Raw genomic sequence first — 15,618 nt, 5'->3', positions numbered from 1 at the left:
ATTTGGAGAGGAGAGACATGCTTGGGTAAATATGGAAGATCACAGCCATGCAGAAGGTGTCAGATGCAAGACAGATACACATGGACACATGCACACTACCTACATGCACAGTGTGCACACATGGAGCTCGCTTGGGAAGGCAAAGCAAGTGAGTGAGGGGAAATGTAGGTCTGTTAAACGTCACAAGTGTACATCTAGTCTGACTGAGACTTACTTCCATGGTACTGTCCAGAGAACCAACACTGTTCCTGCGACCACGTTTCCCTGCATCCGACCAGGAAGAATCAAGTTAGCAAAGAGTGAAAGGCAGGAATGTTTGCTCATGTGGTCTTGTTTTTCTTTTGCAAAGATAAGATCTGCGTAAGCTGTGTGTAAATGTCAGCAAGAAAGAGCAACAGGATGTAGCAGAGATACAAATCATTGTAGGAGCCCTGCAATTCCACCAAGCTGACAGGAAGGAAAAGGAATTAACCCCATCGCTGTGGTTCCGCCGTCTCACCTGTCTCCGATAGGTCCCTGAGAGATGAGCTGAGCGCCGTGCGTTTTAGACCCTCGCCCACTGAGCAGTTGTCATCGAAACTTGTCCTTCCCAGGGTGCCATTCACAACATCACCCTTCACACCTACTCCCCCAACCACACCTCCAGTCAGCAAACTGGGCCGCATTACACCTTTCTGTTTCTCCAACTCCGCTGTAACAAAATGACAGAGAGACACAGAATGCAGAAGAATAAGCCTTAAACCAGTTACCCAAAAGCATAAAGCCCATCAACATGTGCGATTGGTTAAGAAATCACCAGATCTAATCTAATGCATTCTTCTTTGCTACAACCTACATCCCCAGATCATGTCATCAAAATCTGTTGTTAACTTTGTGAGGTATGCTGTTCACAGACAGACACGAACAAGAACATGATGACAATCATGTTCTTGTGATGCGTCCTACAAGACACACTTCACAGTAGTGACCAGTAGATGGCGTACTTACACTCAACCCTGTATTTCTCCATCTCCTGCACTTCAGCAATACTCTCCCTGAGGTCGCTCACAAAGCGGGTGCGGTCTTGCTGACTGGGTGCCATAAAGACGATAAGAACCTTCCTCTCCCCACCCAGAACTGCTGAGGTCAGGCGGATACCATGAGGATAGTCTAAACATGTAAACAGAGAGAAATAAATGCCTAGATCATCATAGCTGCAGGGTGAGCACAAATAGTTTATTATAATTTGCAAAAGGACAAACAGTTTCCTCACATGAGTTCTGGAACATGTGCACTTGCATCTCAACCAAAGGGAATGATTGTCTGAAACTATAAGTCACTGAGGTTTTCTTCTTCTGGAAGATTTTTGTCACCTGTCGCACAAACCGGACGGCATTTTTATACAGGGCCCTTTCTCTGAAGTACTTCATTAATGAATGTGTATTTATGAAAAAAGAACGAGTGTCATTCTTACCACCAGAAGGTCATTAAAGAGGAAAACCTCTCGTTGGTGCACTCCTGTTCTCTGAGGTCTGTTTGGATCGGGCACCTCATAGAGCTGGCAGCAACACACCAGCCTACGGTGGGGAAGGGACAGCACCTGCGGCGACAAAGAATCAAACTTGACAACTTGGAGCGACAGCATCGCATTGCAGGCTACAGCAAGACCTTGCACAATAACATGTTTTGAATCTATGCGAATCTATGTGAATTTGCCCCATGTAACTCACAGGCTTCTTGCCCACAATGACCCTCTCCACCGCTTGCACCTGGGACACATGGTCATCATTGGTCCGAAGTTCCCATTTCTGTATCCGCTGATAAATCCCAACAAGCAGGTCCCTGGGTATATCTTGACCGTTGTCAACACCTTGGTTGGACACAGGGGAAAAGATTAGCAGGGGGAAACTACTAAACTACTACTCTAAACTACTTATACTTTGTGGGTTGTGAGGGGAGCGAATCCCAGCTGACATCCTGGACAGGTCGACGTCTTATCATTCATCATCATCATCATCATCATCATCATCATCATTCATGCTCACAGTCACACCTAAAGGCCAATTTACACCTCATTCAGACCTGGTATTATTATCTGTCCTGAGTGATCCAAGAACAGGTCTGAAAGCCTCTTTTGTGTCCTGAATGCATCCTGAGATCCAATCACAGAAACTACATGTGGAGGCGGTCTCTCTCTGTCACGCACACACACACACACACTGACAGCAGACACATCTGTACTGTCAGACTTAATGGAAACGTAATATTGTCAATGCATAAAGTCACGCAGGACTGTGTTTTTTTAAATAAAGGGTGGAGACGCCAGAGTCAACCATATGTGACAACAGGAGACACATTCAGGGCACATTTGAATGACAGGGGTGAACAGTCCTACTTATCGCTGTCCGTATGTGAACAGATCACTGAGGAAGACAGTTAAAATTAGGTCTGAACAGGGCCTTAGAGTCTAAAATGACCCTGAACCCATCTGTCTGTCTTTGGGCTTTGGAGGGAGGAAGTCTGAGAATACGCACAAACCCACTACACACAGAACGACAAGATTTAACCCTGAAATCATCGTAAAACCTTTTTACTGTTAAGACATATATTGTCATTATTATTACAAGTACATATTTCAGCATGTCATGCATGAAGTGTATATGTGTGTCTGTCCAGCAGCACCTCTCAGATTCTTGATAAAATCGTCCAGTTTCATCTTCCTCTCTGCTTTGACGTTGGGACTGTACATGTCTGTGTTGAGGAGGATTATGGCAAAGGCCAAGATGAAGATGGTGTCCGGGTTCTGGAACTGCCGCACCAGGGTGGGATTACACACGCAGTATCTCTGACTGCATGAGGAACAGAACCAACACGTTCAAACATTAACATTTTCAAACTTCAGCCACAGTGGCACAAACCCTGTGTATCTGACACAGACAGACCTGAACGCCTCTATGAGCCGCTCCACTTTTTGGGCTTCTCCCTGGACTTTAATCTGAGCCTGGAACTTTCTTAGCGCGTCATCCAGGTCCATTCCTGAGAAGTCCATCTCATCCACCACACAGCTGAAAAAGGAGGACATTGCATTTTATTTTAAAGCCGCGTCAGTAAAATACTGATTTTATCACCAATCTTATCAGATCCGTCAGTAAATCTAGAGGAAACATTGGGAGTATTTCACATCTCTTTATCAAATCAGGAACAAGACTGGAATCTTTCTGTGTTCTCACTTTCATACTCACTCTAAAACATCTTTGTTGAATTGTTTCTGGCGGTTTCCCAGGAACTCTCCAATCATCTGCCTGCTGAGGCCCTTCCTCTCAAGGATGAAGCGAGCAATCCCGACGGGAGTGTCAGAGACAAACCCTCTTTCAATCAGATACTGGATCCCTTTCTCCGGCTTCCTACAATCAATGCAAAGTGAAGACAAGATGTCTTACAACAATATCCTTTGTTCAACTGTATAATTGCCATCGAAACAGTTGTACTTCTGCTGATTTGCACTTCATTATCTTACTTGTTGAAGAGGTTAAGACCTATGCGGTACTGGCGCCTCTGCACCACATCACTGTTGAAGGGCGGAGAGTCCCAGCTGTGGCGGCTCTCTCTCTGGTAGGTCTGCTTGCCCAAAGGTGGCAAAGGCTCCCGCAGGCTGTCCTGCGATGAGGAGCCTGAGCTGCAGTTGACTGTCTCGTTGGAGTTGGTGGTGGAGTTGAGTGAGTCATTATCACCATCAGAGCAGCACGGCTGCTCCAGACCACCGGGGGGAAGAGCCGTAGAGGAGGAGGATGAGAGTGGGGTGGTGGGGGGCTGCTGCGGGGACGAGGAGGATGAAGGTGTGTCAGAGTACTGATGGTGGTGGATAGGGTGGTGGTGGTGATGGTGGTGAGCAGCCACCTGGTGAGGGATATGTGTTGGTATGGGTCTGCTGGGGGCCCGTGTTTGACCCTGGGCCGCTGCTGTGGAGGACTGGCGGGGGCCTGTGTTAGGGGAGTGTTTGAGGGTTCCCTGAGGGGAGCCAGCTCCCACCCCAGGCTCCTGCTCGTAGACCAGCTGTCTACTCAGAGAACCACGGTCTGAACGGTCACTCATATCCACTGAACTGTCACTGGGCGGCTCAATCGTGAGGAGAGGCAGATGTGCGCCCCTCAGACGAAAGTCCCTGCACTCTGTGCAGGGAGTGCTGCGTCGACTGTTACTGCTACCCCCTCCCTCGGTGTCCCTGCTGTCCTCGCGCCCTCCAACACCACCACCGGGGCCCCAGTACTCTGTATCTGTGCTGCTGGGTGCTCGGTCAAGGGACAGCGGAGACGACGGCATCCCATCATCCATGTATAGGGTGACATCACTGTACGAGGTGGCTGTGCTGTCGCCATGCATACTCAGTCCTCCTCCAGCTCCCCTTGTTCTCTCGCCCAGACCTCTTTGGGAGGAAGGGTTGCTGCTACTACTCCACACACACTCCCCAAAGTCTTCACTTATGCCTCCACCCTCCCTGCTGCCCTCCTGGGAGTCATTGCGACCTGCACGGCAGGTAAGGGCGTCATCTATCGAGTCCGCTAAAGACTTGACCTGAAGGAAACACAAAGCGGAATCAGCGTTATTAATGTTGACTTTGGAATGGCAGAATTTAAAACGTGGGATTATACTATATGGGTTACATGTTTGATAACAGACGAGCAAGAGAGGAGCTGTATTCTTTACAATGTCAGCAGCACAGCACAGGACAGAAAAGACACAATGTTACCTGTTTGGAGAAGGAGTCCTCAAGGTGGGTGTAGTCTCCTGGACGCTCTGTGTCTGGCGAATGAGGAGGCCCGATGGCCACGCTGTGGGTGAAGTTGGTCTGTGTCTGGGCCTGCTGCTGAGGTCGCTCGTCAAAGGAATACTGCAGTCTCATGTTGGACAGGATGATGCGGCGCGTCATGCGGCTCTCTGAGGCAGAGCTTCTGAGGCGCTCAAAGTTCTTGTTCATGCGATACTGTCTGAAGGCAGTTTGGATGATCCTCGCAGCTCTGCGACTTACAAAAGAGCCACCGTACTTTCTCTCCAGCATCTCCACCTGGCAACAAAACGGAAACAAGGATTGCATTTTCACTAACTATGACTCCCCAGTGAAAGGAATTTATGCTGTCGTTTATTTATCCAAACCTTTATTTCACATTGAGATTCAAATCTGTCATACCTTCTTGTCCTGCAGATCTGTTGAGAGTTCATAGCTGTCTGAAAGGGCCTTGCATCTCTTGTTCTCTTCTTCCTCTTGCTTGCGGAGGGCCAGACTAGCAGGTTGGTGCCGCGTCCGTAGCGCCCAGGCCAAGCTGGCTGAGCTAGAGCTGGCCACGCATTGGGGGCCTCTGGCCCCAGGGGGTACACTACTGCCGGTGTTGTCGCTGTAGAGTTCGGAGCTGCGCAGGTATGGCATCTGGCTGAACGAGCCGTCTTTGTGGGCGCCCGTCTCTGGACACTGGGACTCACCTTCCACACTACAGAAGCAAACGTAAGATGTGGGCAAAAATTACACGACGCATACGGAGGATAAGCGACAGGATAAACTACTGAATTTAATGGGACTTACATGTAGACCTTAAAGCGACGTGAACCTAACCATCTCTTGGTGGAAGACATGATGAACTCACCGGTTAACTTCTATTGCTTCAAGGCAATGCCCTGAGACCACAACATTCCCTCTCTATATCACACGTTAATGATCCAGTACAGTACAGGCCTCTGCCCTCTTTCCTTTAATGAGTTCCAAGGATGGGTTAATCTTTAGATAGTCATTCACTGCTTCTCACCTTCTTCTTCTTCTTCTTCCCTCTTTCAGTTACTGTGTTTTTCTCAGCCTGTGCTGCACAGACATTGCAGTGACGACACATTTCGAGGAATCACCAGGCACCAAAACATACTCCTCCTCTGACACATACCAGCAACACCATACTGACAGGAAAAACCAGGTTGTTATGTCAGTAAAACAGGCACCTGCGGTATGTCGTTAAATATCGAGTGACAAAACACATGAAAGCAACGTCTCACTCAGTCTGTCCCAGAATCAGCCACCAATTCTCTCACCAAATCACTTGCAGAGTTTGTCTGGCTCAAACAGTCCGGTCAGAATAGCAGGAAGAAAACAAGTGAGACAAGAAATCCTCTGGTGTCCTGCTACACGTTGTTGCCCCAACAAACTCCAGCCTGAATCGAAAACTCTGTGAGAACTATACAGTCACATGCTCCTGCCCATATTTCCTGCACTAGCAATGGCCACACCCCCTTCTCTCAGCTGTGACCTGTCCCATAACAATACAATGAGAATGAGGACAGGGTCAAAGATGTGTGAGTCCATCTGTAGTCATTCAGCCCATGAAACACATCACAATGACAAATCATGTTGTTTCTAACATTTGTATAGTTTAGGTTCTGGAACACACTTTAAAAGTATGAAAAAAAAGGACTGAAATGGTGCTTTGTTGACTTTGGCCATCGACACAACTCGACAATGTCTGCTTCCCTTCCATGTTTGCGTTCCATTGGCTGGCAGACATTTCCTGTTCAAGTGTTGACTTGAGACAAGAAGGAAAAGCCGTGTATGAACATAGAAATGCCATGTGAGCATCTCAACTGGTTACAGATTTAATCTTGTGAGGAACACAACTAAGATACAACAAACACTGCGGTTTCTTCCTGTCCTAAAATGGAGGAGGGAGGAAATGTTGTACAATGCACAGACTTTCAGCAGGACATCCTGTGCCTTCATGCAACACAAGATATTGTTGAGTCTCACAGTAACAGCGAGGATAACTCCCATTATGTTGCATAACGTGAGTCATATAAAATGCCAGGAATACAATTTGACAATTCTGACATCTACAGGACGCCGCACGTCGCAGCAGCTAAACCACGTAACATTTAAGAGGTGGTATTGGCAGGAAGTGGATATACTAACCATACATGTGTGAACCAGAAAACAATTGGGTTTCTTTGCCGTAGAATAAGTGTTTTATATAAGGGCCTTGCAATTTTGTGCAGCCTGAACTGACATGTGTTCTGATAATCAATCATTTATGACACAAATGAGGAAGAATGAGGTCCTTTATAGATCTGTCGTCTCACCGTTAGATGTCACTGATTCTCACACACTGGACCTTTTATTCAACTCTTTGCAAGGAATAAATCGTAACATTTTGTTTGTTTCAATTACAATTATTTGTAGATCAATTACACGCAACATGTTTTTTTTTCCCCCAGTGCAGTATCATTTAACATTCCTCCTCCTCCTCCTCTCCTCCTTAAATAGAGAAGCTGAGAAGAGGGAGGGAGGGAGGGAGGGGGGGGTTGCTTGGTGACTGTTGCTGTGGGACCTTTGTGGGCGGTGAGGTAGTTGTTAGGATGAGAAGTGTAGTTGCCATGACAATGTATTGACTGTTATTACCATTGAGGTGGGTGTTGAAGATGCTGCACAGGTTGTGAATGACAGTCTACATAATATAGTTGGTCTTCATATGAAAACTGTAAAAAAAAACGTTTGCAGCATGAGCCGTGAAAATATCATATCAACTTAACAGCGAATGCTCGAATTAATGCCTGAATTAATCTTTGAATAACCTGTGTGAAATTCAGAGCTGCATGAAACTGCTCCTTTTAAGGAATGGAAACTGTAGCCACATGATGAGTGCCTCTGCACAGTGCCAACAGGTACTCACTGCAGGCAGGGACTCAGCCGAACTTCCTGCCATCCACATCAGCAGGCACAGATGGTGTTTTCATCAACTGAGTCACAGAAACCTTAAAATACATGCAACGCAGCAGTAGCGAGCAACAAGGCCAGTTTCATCAGTGTGATAAATGTTGATTTTTGTACTGATTTTACTTCTACTTAATCAGATCTAAGCTAATACAATCAAAGCAGTTACCGGGCAATTTTATAGATCACATAAAAGGAAAACGCTTTCTCTTCTGGTTCAGTTACAACAAAACATTAGATTTTTTTACAGTTCAATATCTATTCTATCTATAGCCCTGAATATGTCGATATCAAATTGCATTGAATTGAATCAGAATCGACTCACTTCAGGGGCAACTAAATCAGAGATCCACTCGATGGTTAATGTGACAGTTTCCACTGTGGTACTTCTCTCCAGTTTCCAAGCAGCAAGTTTCCTTGAGGCCAATCAAAGGTCTCATCTGTTTCAGCATTGACTCTTTTTTATTCTCTAAGCAAGACCTCGAACACAGCGTCTAAGGACACATGCATTCAAGAAAACTTTCATTTCTTATTTGCCTGTGGCAATAATATGTGGCGAGGATGATATTGAGTTAAAAAAAAGAAAGAAAAGAAAAGTTTCTTGTATAAAACATGAGTGTGGCCATATCGCAGCTGACATCTGCACCTCATTATTTATGTAGGAAACCCTGTATTCCTGTTACAGGTCTGTCTCTGTCTGTCTGTCTGCCTGTCTGTCTGTCTCTCTCTCTCTGAAAAAAGTGAAAAGAATTCAGAATGCAGCGATCACTGGTATTTGCTAAAGGAACGAAGTGAACGAAGGTGTGTTCCCAGTAAAATACAATGTCAGCTGCATGCCGAGCCCAGACTCATCTCCCCTGCTCATATAATAATAATGTGTGTGTGTGTGTGAAAGTGAAAGCGCGGCAGTAGGTCTGACTGTGCCATTGAACCCACAGCGGGACATGAAGACAGAGGGATTAACCTCGCTGCTGCCAGCCATGGAGACGCCAATAACCACATCGATCTGTCTGTTAACTCGTTACAGCCTGAGCATCGACTCAAGAGTAGTTATCTCGAATCTTTACTCATTACTTCACTGCCAACACTGGTGTCAATTTCACTATTTTTCTAAAAAGCCAAGTCTGACTCATTGGTCACTTTGTGTGCAAAACAAACTCAATGTGACTGTATTTCTTTTATTAAGATGTTTGAAATAAGTCCTCAGAAATAGGCTTCTGTGAAGAAAGGTTAGACTGAACTCCTATTTTAGGCTGAGGCTAAGCACACCTGTCTGAAGAGTAGGGGTGTGACCTCACCGGGTCCATGATACCAAAAAATATCACTGATTCAATGATTCTGCGATAATCAATATTGCGAGACAATCGTACAGCGATTTATCATGATATCCTTCTAACTGAGCCTATGAAGTACATGTGACTCCTGTTTAATACAAGAGGCACAAAGGCCTTCAGCAAGACGGAGGCTCATTACTTTGGTGATGATCTGATGGTGTTTGCCGTTCGTTTTTCTACTTTTTTTTGTTGTTGTTGAGAAAAAGAGATTGAAAACACAACCTTTGAAATGTCAACGTCCTCACTACTATGAACTCGTTGGCACATGTGAATTCCACTCTTTCAAAACGGCCCAACTGACAAGAGACAATCGAGATCATTCATGGGTCAGATCGGCACATTCTGCAACCGCCAACGCTCCCGGGGCCACTTTGTCGTCTCAAGCTGTGAGCTTTTCCCTTGAGACACACACACACACACACTCACTCCAATTCTTTGTGCGACTCAGAGCCTCCAGTACAGTCAGACTCAGTGGTTTTATCAGCGGAGGTTTGCAGTTTTATATTGACGCCAAGTAGCGAGTGGATTAACATTTAAAAGGCTTACATAAATGTGTAGGACGAGGCTGAAAGTTGGCCGTGTGTCGCGTAAGCACCGGATAATCTCTGAACACTGACACTGGAGAGAATAAAGAGAAGCAGTTTTGTATAAAGACAAACTATTGTAATCATTCATTAAAAAAAATAATGGACTTCTCATCTTTCTTATGATAGTGACAGTTTGTGTTTGACATCTGCTGTGGCATCTTTTGTGACGATCCTCATCCGCGTAATTAGAATTTGTCAGAGTTTGTGCTCACACACTATAGCTGACAAATCCCCCTGATGACCATCAAACTAACATAGCAACCCTTTGTGTCACTGTTTCTTATTTTAAATACTGATTTAAGGAGTTATTCAACAAGTCATATCATTAGTTTTTTGCACCGTATAACTTTGTGAATAAAATGTCATTTCTGAATTGTTACTGCCTTTTCTGTGCTATTTTGAATAGGTAAACCATTTTCAAGACATACACAAACAGATACTCATACATCTACCTAAAATGCTATTTTTCTGTGACAAATATGCATATATATATATATATATATATATGCATATATATATATATATATATATATATATAAAAAAATCCAAATCTCTGGGAAGGACTGCTCTTTAGGCATGTAAGTGTCTAGCCCTTAATTCTGACTTCTGAAGTTTGTGATCCATCATCTGAACAGCATGTGTGCTGTCACGGGTCGCTGTGTAAGTGTCACTTTCCCACCAAACGGATTACTTCTTTTAACAACAATAGGTCAGTGATGACTCAGTCGTATTGTATGTATAACTGTAGGTAATCTACTGTACAAACACACCCATGTACAACAACACCATGGTGCCAAAAGTAAACAGTCTTTTATGACAGTGTTACAAGTTAAAGAAAAGTGGACAAAAAAAGCTGAGTTCTTACCATGCTGCTACTGTCAGAGAAAAGTCCCACACTGGCTGGAGTCTCGTAATATAAACACTCCCTCTCTCTTTCTTTTCTTTTTTTTTCCACTCTCTCGCGCTCATCCACTCACTTTCGCTCAGGCTCTTGTTCGCCCTGCAAAGCTGTACAGGTTACATTCTTGACAGGCTTCTTACAGCGACCAACTTCCCTCTCCCTGCACCGCAGCACCACTGACACTTTTATTACAAAACAGGAACAGACAAATAAGAGACACGTATAAGTGCATTATTTATTGAAATCAGAGACGGAGGCATGTCATTACTTAAAAATAAAAAGGATTATGAATTAATTAAAATAATTGGTTTACCTTGATGGATGCAGGGGAGAGCAAGGACACATGGGAAGTGTCCTGATGGCTTATGGTCAGAAAAAGCTGCTTTTTTTAAACAGAATGAATGGACAGTTTTCTTTAAGTGACACATGATTTGGATCAGTCACTCCTGTATTTGCTGCAGTGAAGCCTATACAGACACACATATACAAAGGTGTACGTATGCATGTATTTTTCTTATCAAAGTTAATATTCATTACTTACATCATTATTATTATTATTATTATTATTATTTGTGTCTTTTTGGCATTTTTCTCTCTCTCCCTTTTGTAGCATTCATGAACTTGTCATTGTGTTCATGTTTATGGTTTCTAAATAAACAGAAGCCAAAAACATGAACAAAAACCGCTAAATAAATAGTATAAAACAAGTGTTTCAACAGTGAAAATGAATAAATTAAATAAAAGATTACATGCTCTCATTTTTTTTCCGTTTCTCTTAAGTTCACTAAACTGAAAAATGTGGCAAAAAATCCCCAAAAAAACAAAGATGATTTTCAACCAAAAATAGATACGTTTCCATGCAACAGCAGCAATAATATGCTAATCAGGTTACCAGCAATTATGTGGTGGGTACGGAGTGTTCTTTGGGGGGGGGGGGGGGGGGGACACATTGACAATTCAAGGATTCAAGGATTAAGTGCACCACACCATCAATACATCACTGGAAATAGAATTTCTATTATTAATTTTCCCCGTTTGTGCGTAGACCTCGAGGTGCAGACGAGCTGAGGCGTATGTGTACGAGCAACATTCTAACACCGAGTATTTCACCTTCAGACATTTCAAAAAGAAAGAAATGGAAGTGTCTAAAGCACTGAAGAGATGTTGATTTTGTTTAGAATCGAATCAGCGACATAAAAGTCCCTGAGGTCAAAAAATAAACATCATATACAAGAGGATGTGGCGTCTCTGATGTGTCGGGAACATTCAAAATGAACATGTGGAGAATGAAACTTATTATTTCACATATGAGGCTTGGTTTCTATGATGCTGCATACTGACAGATCCAAAGTGACATGACGTAAACTAGTGGATGTGCACGACAGTAATGAGCAGATACAGGTGATGCATTCTGACAGGGAGATATGCTGCAAGTAAAGAAATAAATAGCAGACGACACACACACACACACACACACACACACACACACACACACACACACACGACATCAGGCATCCTCAAAATGTAAATAGCTGCACGAACCAATGTGTGATACACACAGAAACTGTCACAAAGACTACAGAGTTGCATGCAAATCTATCTGTTTTCCTGCCTAAAATAGACATTTTTTTCCCTGGCAGCGTAAACTGTGATGTAGTCACAGGTGTATACGGACAAGTGCGACGTGGCGCGGTCAGTCACACCTCGGCTCAGCGGGAGGAGGGGCTGCTGCAGCCCGAGGCAGAGCAGCAGAATTGGTGGGCGCCCTCTTCCTCAGCCTCCGCTCTTGGAAAAGCAACATGGGACGAGTCAAAAAATAAAAATGAATAAATAAATAAATAAAAATACAGAGGAGATGGCAGAGGAGACAGGACACAAGACAAAGAAAGGGCAGAGAGTGAAAAGCAGCATGAGACACAAATAAGCAGAGAGAAAACACTGTAAGCACACACTACATCTGGCATCTTTATGAAATGCCATTAGGTGGCAGTGTTGGAGCACAAAGGCCTGATGTGTCAGAGTCAGTTTTAAAGGGTAGCTGAGGGAAGGAGAGAAGAAGAAGGTGAGAATTCACCAGGTTCACATGTGACTCAGTCCACCTCAGTCCCACAGCTTATTGAAGATAACTGCTCCCTCTCCCCCTCTCTAGAAAGGTGGTAAATGTGCCTAACTTCAGCGATTAGTCACTGCTGGGAGTAGTAAGAGACGAAAAGCACAGGCTTTTTGGAAGGGTGATAATGGGTGCATGAGGCAGGAGAGCAGGCACAGCGAGAGCAAAGAGAGTGAGTGATGATGATGATGGACAGGTTTGAGGGAGAGCTGGAGGCTGCTGAGAGGCTTTGGGAGATATTTAAGGGCGTGCAAGGATTCTTATGGGACTTCTTGAAGGGATTTTAAATATTTCAATGTGTCACACTCATAGACTGTATATAAAAATCTGATTCATATTGGTCTGCATTTGAAAGAGGCAATAACATTTAATGAAATCTTGAGATAAATCTCTTCATGTATGTGCCATTTCCTGTGTTTTCTGCCCAAATCTCACGGGATTGTCAATGTCACACGCGATTTGACTGCGTAACAGTCACTGCGTAACTAATGCACTTCTAGGCTGTATATTTGGAACTCGTGTGGGTTTTTAAGCTTTGAGTTTGAGTTAGCACCTATGACTGTACTGAGGAGTTTTATTGTTAAAAAATAGTTAATTAAGGTGACTACTTTATGATAATGATTGTGCATGATGCACCAGGTTAGAGAGATTGGTATGCAAATGAGACCTTGTGAATCAGAATCAAATTGAATCGGGAAGTCAGTAGCAATACCCAGTCCTGGACGTAGTCGTCCATTTGCAAAACAATCTTCTGTTTGAAACCGGAAGTTCACAAAGGTCACCTGCAACCAGGCAGACAATACCAGCTGTCAATCACGCTTGACCTGAAACTCATCAGGAACATTTTAATAATAGATAATGAGGCTAATTTTTTCCCATAGAACATTCAAACGGAGTTCTTTTTTCCAGCAGTCACCCCCGGTGGATATCTGGTACTTCCATCAAACCAGAAGACTGAGTCACTTTCTTTATACAGTCTATGGTTGTGCTGACTGTACTCAGGCCGCACGGCGGCCCTTACCTGTCCTGCTGCTGTGAGCTTTGGTCAGTGGAGGGACAGCAGTACTGATGGAGACTGATGAAGCTGTGAACAGTCAGACTGGCGGGGAACAGTGTGGCAAAGGCAGCGCTGCTTGCTGCTGTGGGAGTGGCGGGAGCCGAGGTGGGCTGCCCCGAGAAAGACGGCAGCCGGAGACTTACGGGGACCAGAGACAGACGACGCACAACACGGTCGAGACATGAAGAAAGCAGAGAGAGACAAGACACACAAAGAGTCAGCGCCAAAGCAGAAAGAAAGAGAGAGAGAAAGAAAGAAAGAAAGAAAGAGACAAAGAGAGAGAGGCAAGTCATAGAGCGCCAATGGTAGCACAAGGAATGGCACATTCATAAGAAGAAAAGACAGGTAGACGTGTGATCATTTGAACAGGGTGTTACAACAGCAAGGTGACACTCACACACACACACAAACACACACAGACAGACAGATTTGTGCAAGCTAGTCTTCTTAGGACACTGCTCAGGACCAAACACAGCGTTTTCTCGAACCTAACCTAAATCTTAGGTTAGAGTAGCTACTACCAACTACCCTGCAACCTCAAGTCTCTGGGGAGGAGGGGAAACAGGGACAATGCTTTCCAGTATTTGTTTTATTTGTAGAACACTTTTTAACCCTTTAACACCGAGCGCATCGATGCTACCAACGCGTGGTTACGTGATATCGTAATTTCACTCGCGGTGCTGCAGGAAGCCGGCGAATCAGCGTCTTTTTCACCAGAGGAGAGAGCTGGAAAAACACCTGCACGTTTCCATTTTTTTTTATTTTAAATAAGCTTTATACTGTTCAAATTTCAAATTTAACATGCAAAATCTGGTGGTCATGTATGACTACGGTGTTTTTTCTCTCAATAAAAACCGTGATTGCAGTAAATTGTAAAATTAGCAAACTCATTTACTCAAAGGATCATTTTCTGGCCCTTTTAAGGTTAAAATAACCACCCAAAAAAACCGCAGACAGACATTTTGAGACTTAGGTGTTGCATATCCAACATATAGCCCTTTTAAGAGGTTTTTTTTATTTCTTCATGAAACATCAAGCAGTAGCAGCAGCAGCAGACAGCACGTGTATGAGAATGGGAAAGCTCTCTCCGTAATGCATGCACACAGAATACAAAAAGCTACTCTTCTGCTTGAACTCGAGATGTTCCATGTGCAGATTGCAAGTGTGCAGCTGATGAGTGAGCAGTGGTTGAGATAAGTATGTAAATGGCTGGTTTCTCACTGGGGCCAGCTGCTGTCAAGGACACGCAGTCCCTGTCATTTTAGCATGGGAACACTCTCAAGCCCCCCGCTTCTTTTTCCCTCTCTCTTTTTTTCTCTTTTTAGCGCGGCTCATTCAGAGAAGCATAGGGACGGAGATGGGATGCAGAGACGAGGGCGAGCACGGGGGCAGTTGCAACACTTGAGCAATTCTCTCTGCAGTGTGTGCTGCTTGTTTCACGGCCAGCTGTGAAAGACGAGGCGGCCAAACAGAACAACAGAATGTGTTATTCAGTTTAAAAAAAAACCACAAATCCAAAAAGGCTGAAACAAGGAAACCTGATTTCAACTTGAAGCAATAGAATCTCTTCTCGTGTCTTACTGGGCTCATACTCTGCCAGAGCTTCTGAGCGCTATTTCTGTCCACAAACTATTAAAAGCAAAAATCACTGAGCCAGAGCATAGAACTGGGAATCATGTCGCGTAATTACCATGATCACAGACACTGTAGAGTTAATTTGGAATCAAACCCCACGTACACAGTACATTACATTTGCTAAAAGTGACCAAAATTAAGTTTTTCTTTTAAAAAGACACACTCACACCAGCTGTAAACAGAATTAAGTGCAATAAGCATCTATGAAATGACAACACAAGATATGGGATCAAGTCAAGTAATGAGAATAGTGACATGATTATGCAGCTCCTCTCTG

General features: G+C 44.2%; 1 protein-coding gene across 6 annotated transcripts in view; it reads right to left on the bottom strand.

Annotated features, from left to right (window-relative positions):
* Window positions 1–15,618, bottom strand: part of iqsec2b (IQ motif and Sec7 domain ArfGEF 2b) — a 32,244-nt gene that overhangs the window by 3,697 nt on the left and 12,929 nt on the right. For 4 of the 6 annotated variants that reach the window (XM_058642167.1, XM_058642168.1, XM_058642171.1 and 1 more), the window contains exons 2-13: window positions 5,165–5,462; window positions 4,727–5,041; window positions 3,497–4,551; window positions 3,222–3,383; window positions 2,922–3,044; window positions 2,662–2,828; window positions 1,710–1,849; window positions 1,454–1,579; window positions 1,253–1,352; window positions 988–1,149; window positions 500–691; window positions 215–264 (exon numbers count right to left, since the gene is read on the bottom strand). In XM_058642167.1, coding sequence (XP_058498150.1) covers window positions 215–264; window positions 500–691; window positions 988–1,149; window positions 1,253–1,352; window positions 1,454–1,579; window positions 1,710–1,849; window positions 2,662–2,828; window positions 2,922–3,044; window positions 3,222–3,383; window positions 3,497–4,551; window positions 4,727–5,041; window positions 5,165–5,462 — 2,890 coding nt within the window. Of the gene's footprint in view, window positions 1–214; window positions 265–499; window positions 692–987; window positions 1,150–1,252; window positions 1,353–1,453; window positions 1,580–1,709; window positions 1,850–2,661; window positions 2,829–2,921; window positions 3,045–3,221; window positions 3,384–3,496; window positions 4,552–4,726; window positions 5,042–5,164; window positions 5,463–5,554; window positions 7,061–15,618 lie in introns of those variants that run through there. The other 2 variants (XM_058642169.1, XM_058642172.1) reach the window with 2 other exon arrangements.

This window comes from Solea solea, chromosome 11 (assembly GCF_958295425.1).
Source record: "Solea solea chromosome 11, fSolSol10.1, whole genome shotgun sequence".
NCBI lineage: Eukaryota > Metazoa > Chordata > Actinopteri > Pleuronectiformes > Soleidae > Solea > Solea solea.
The sequence above is the reverse complement of the archived record's forward strand: the minus strand, read 5'-3'. Positions and strand labels throughout refer to the sequence as shown.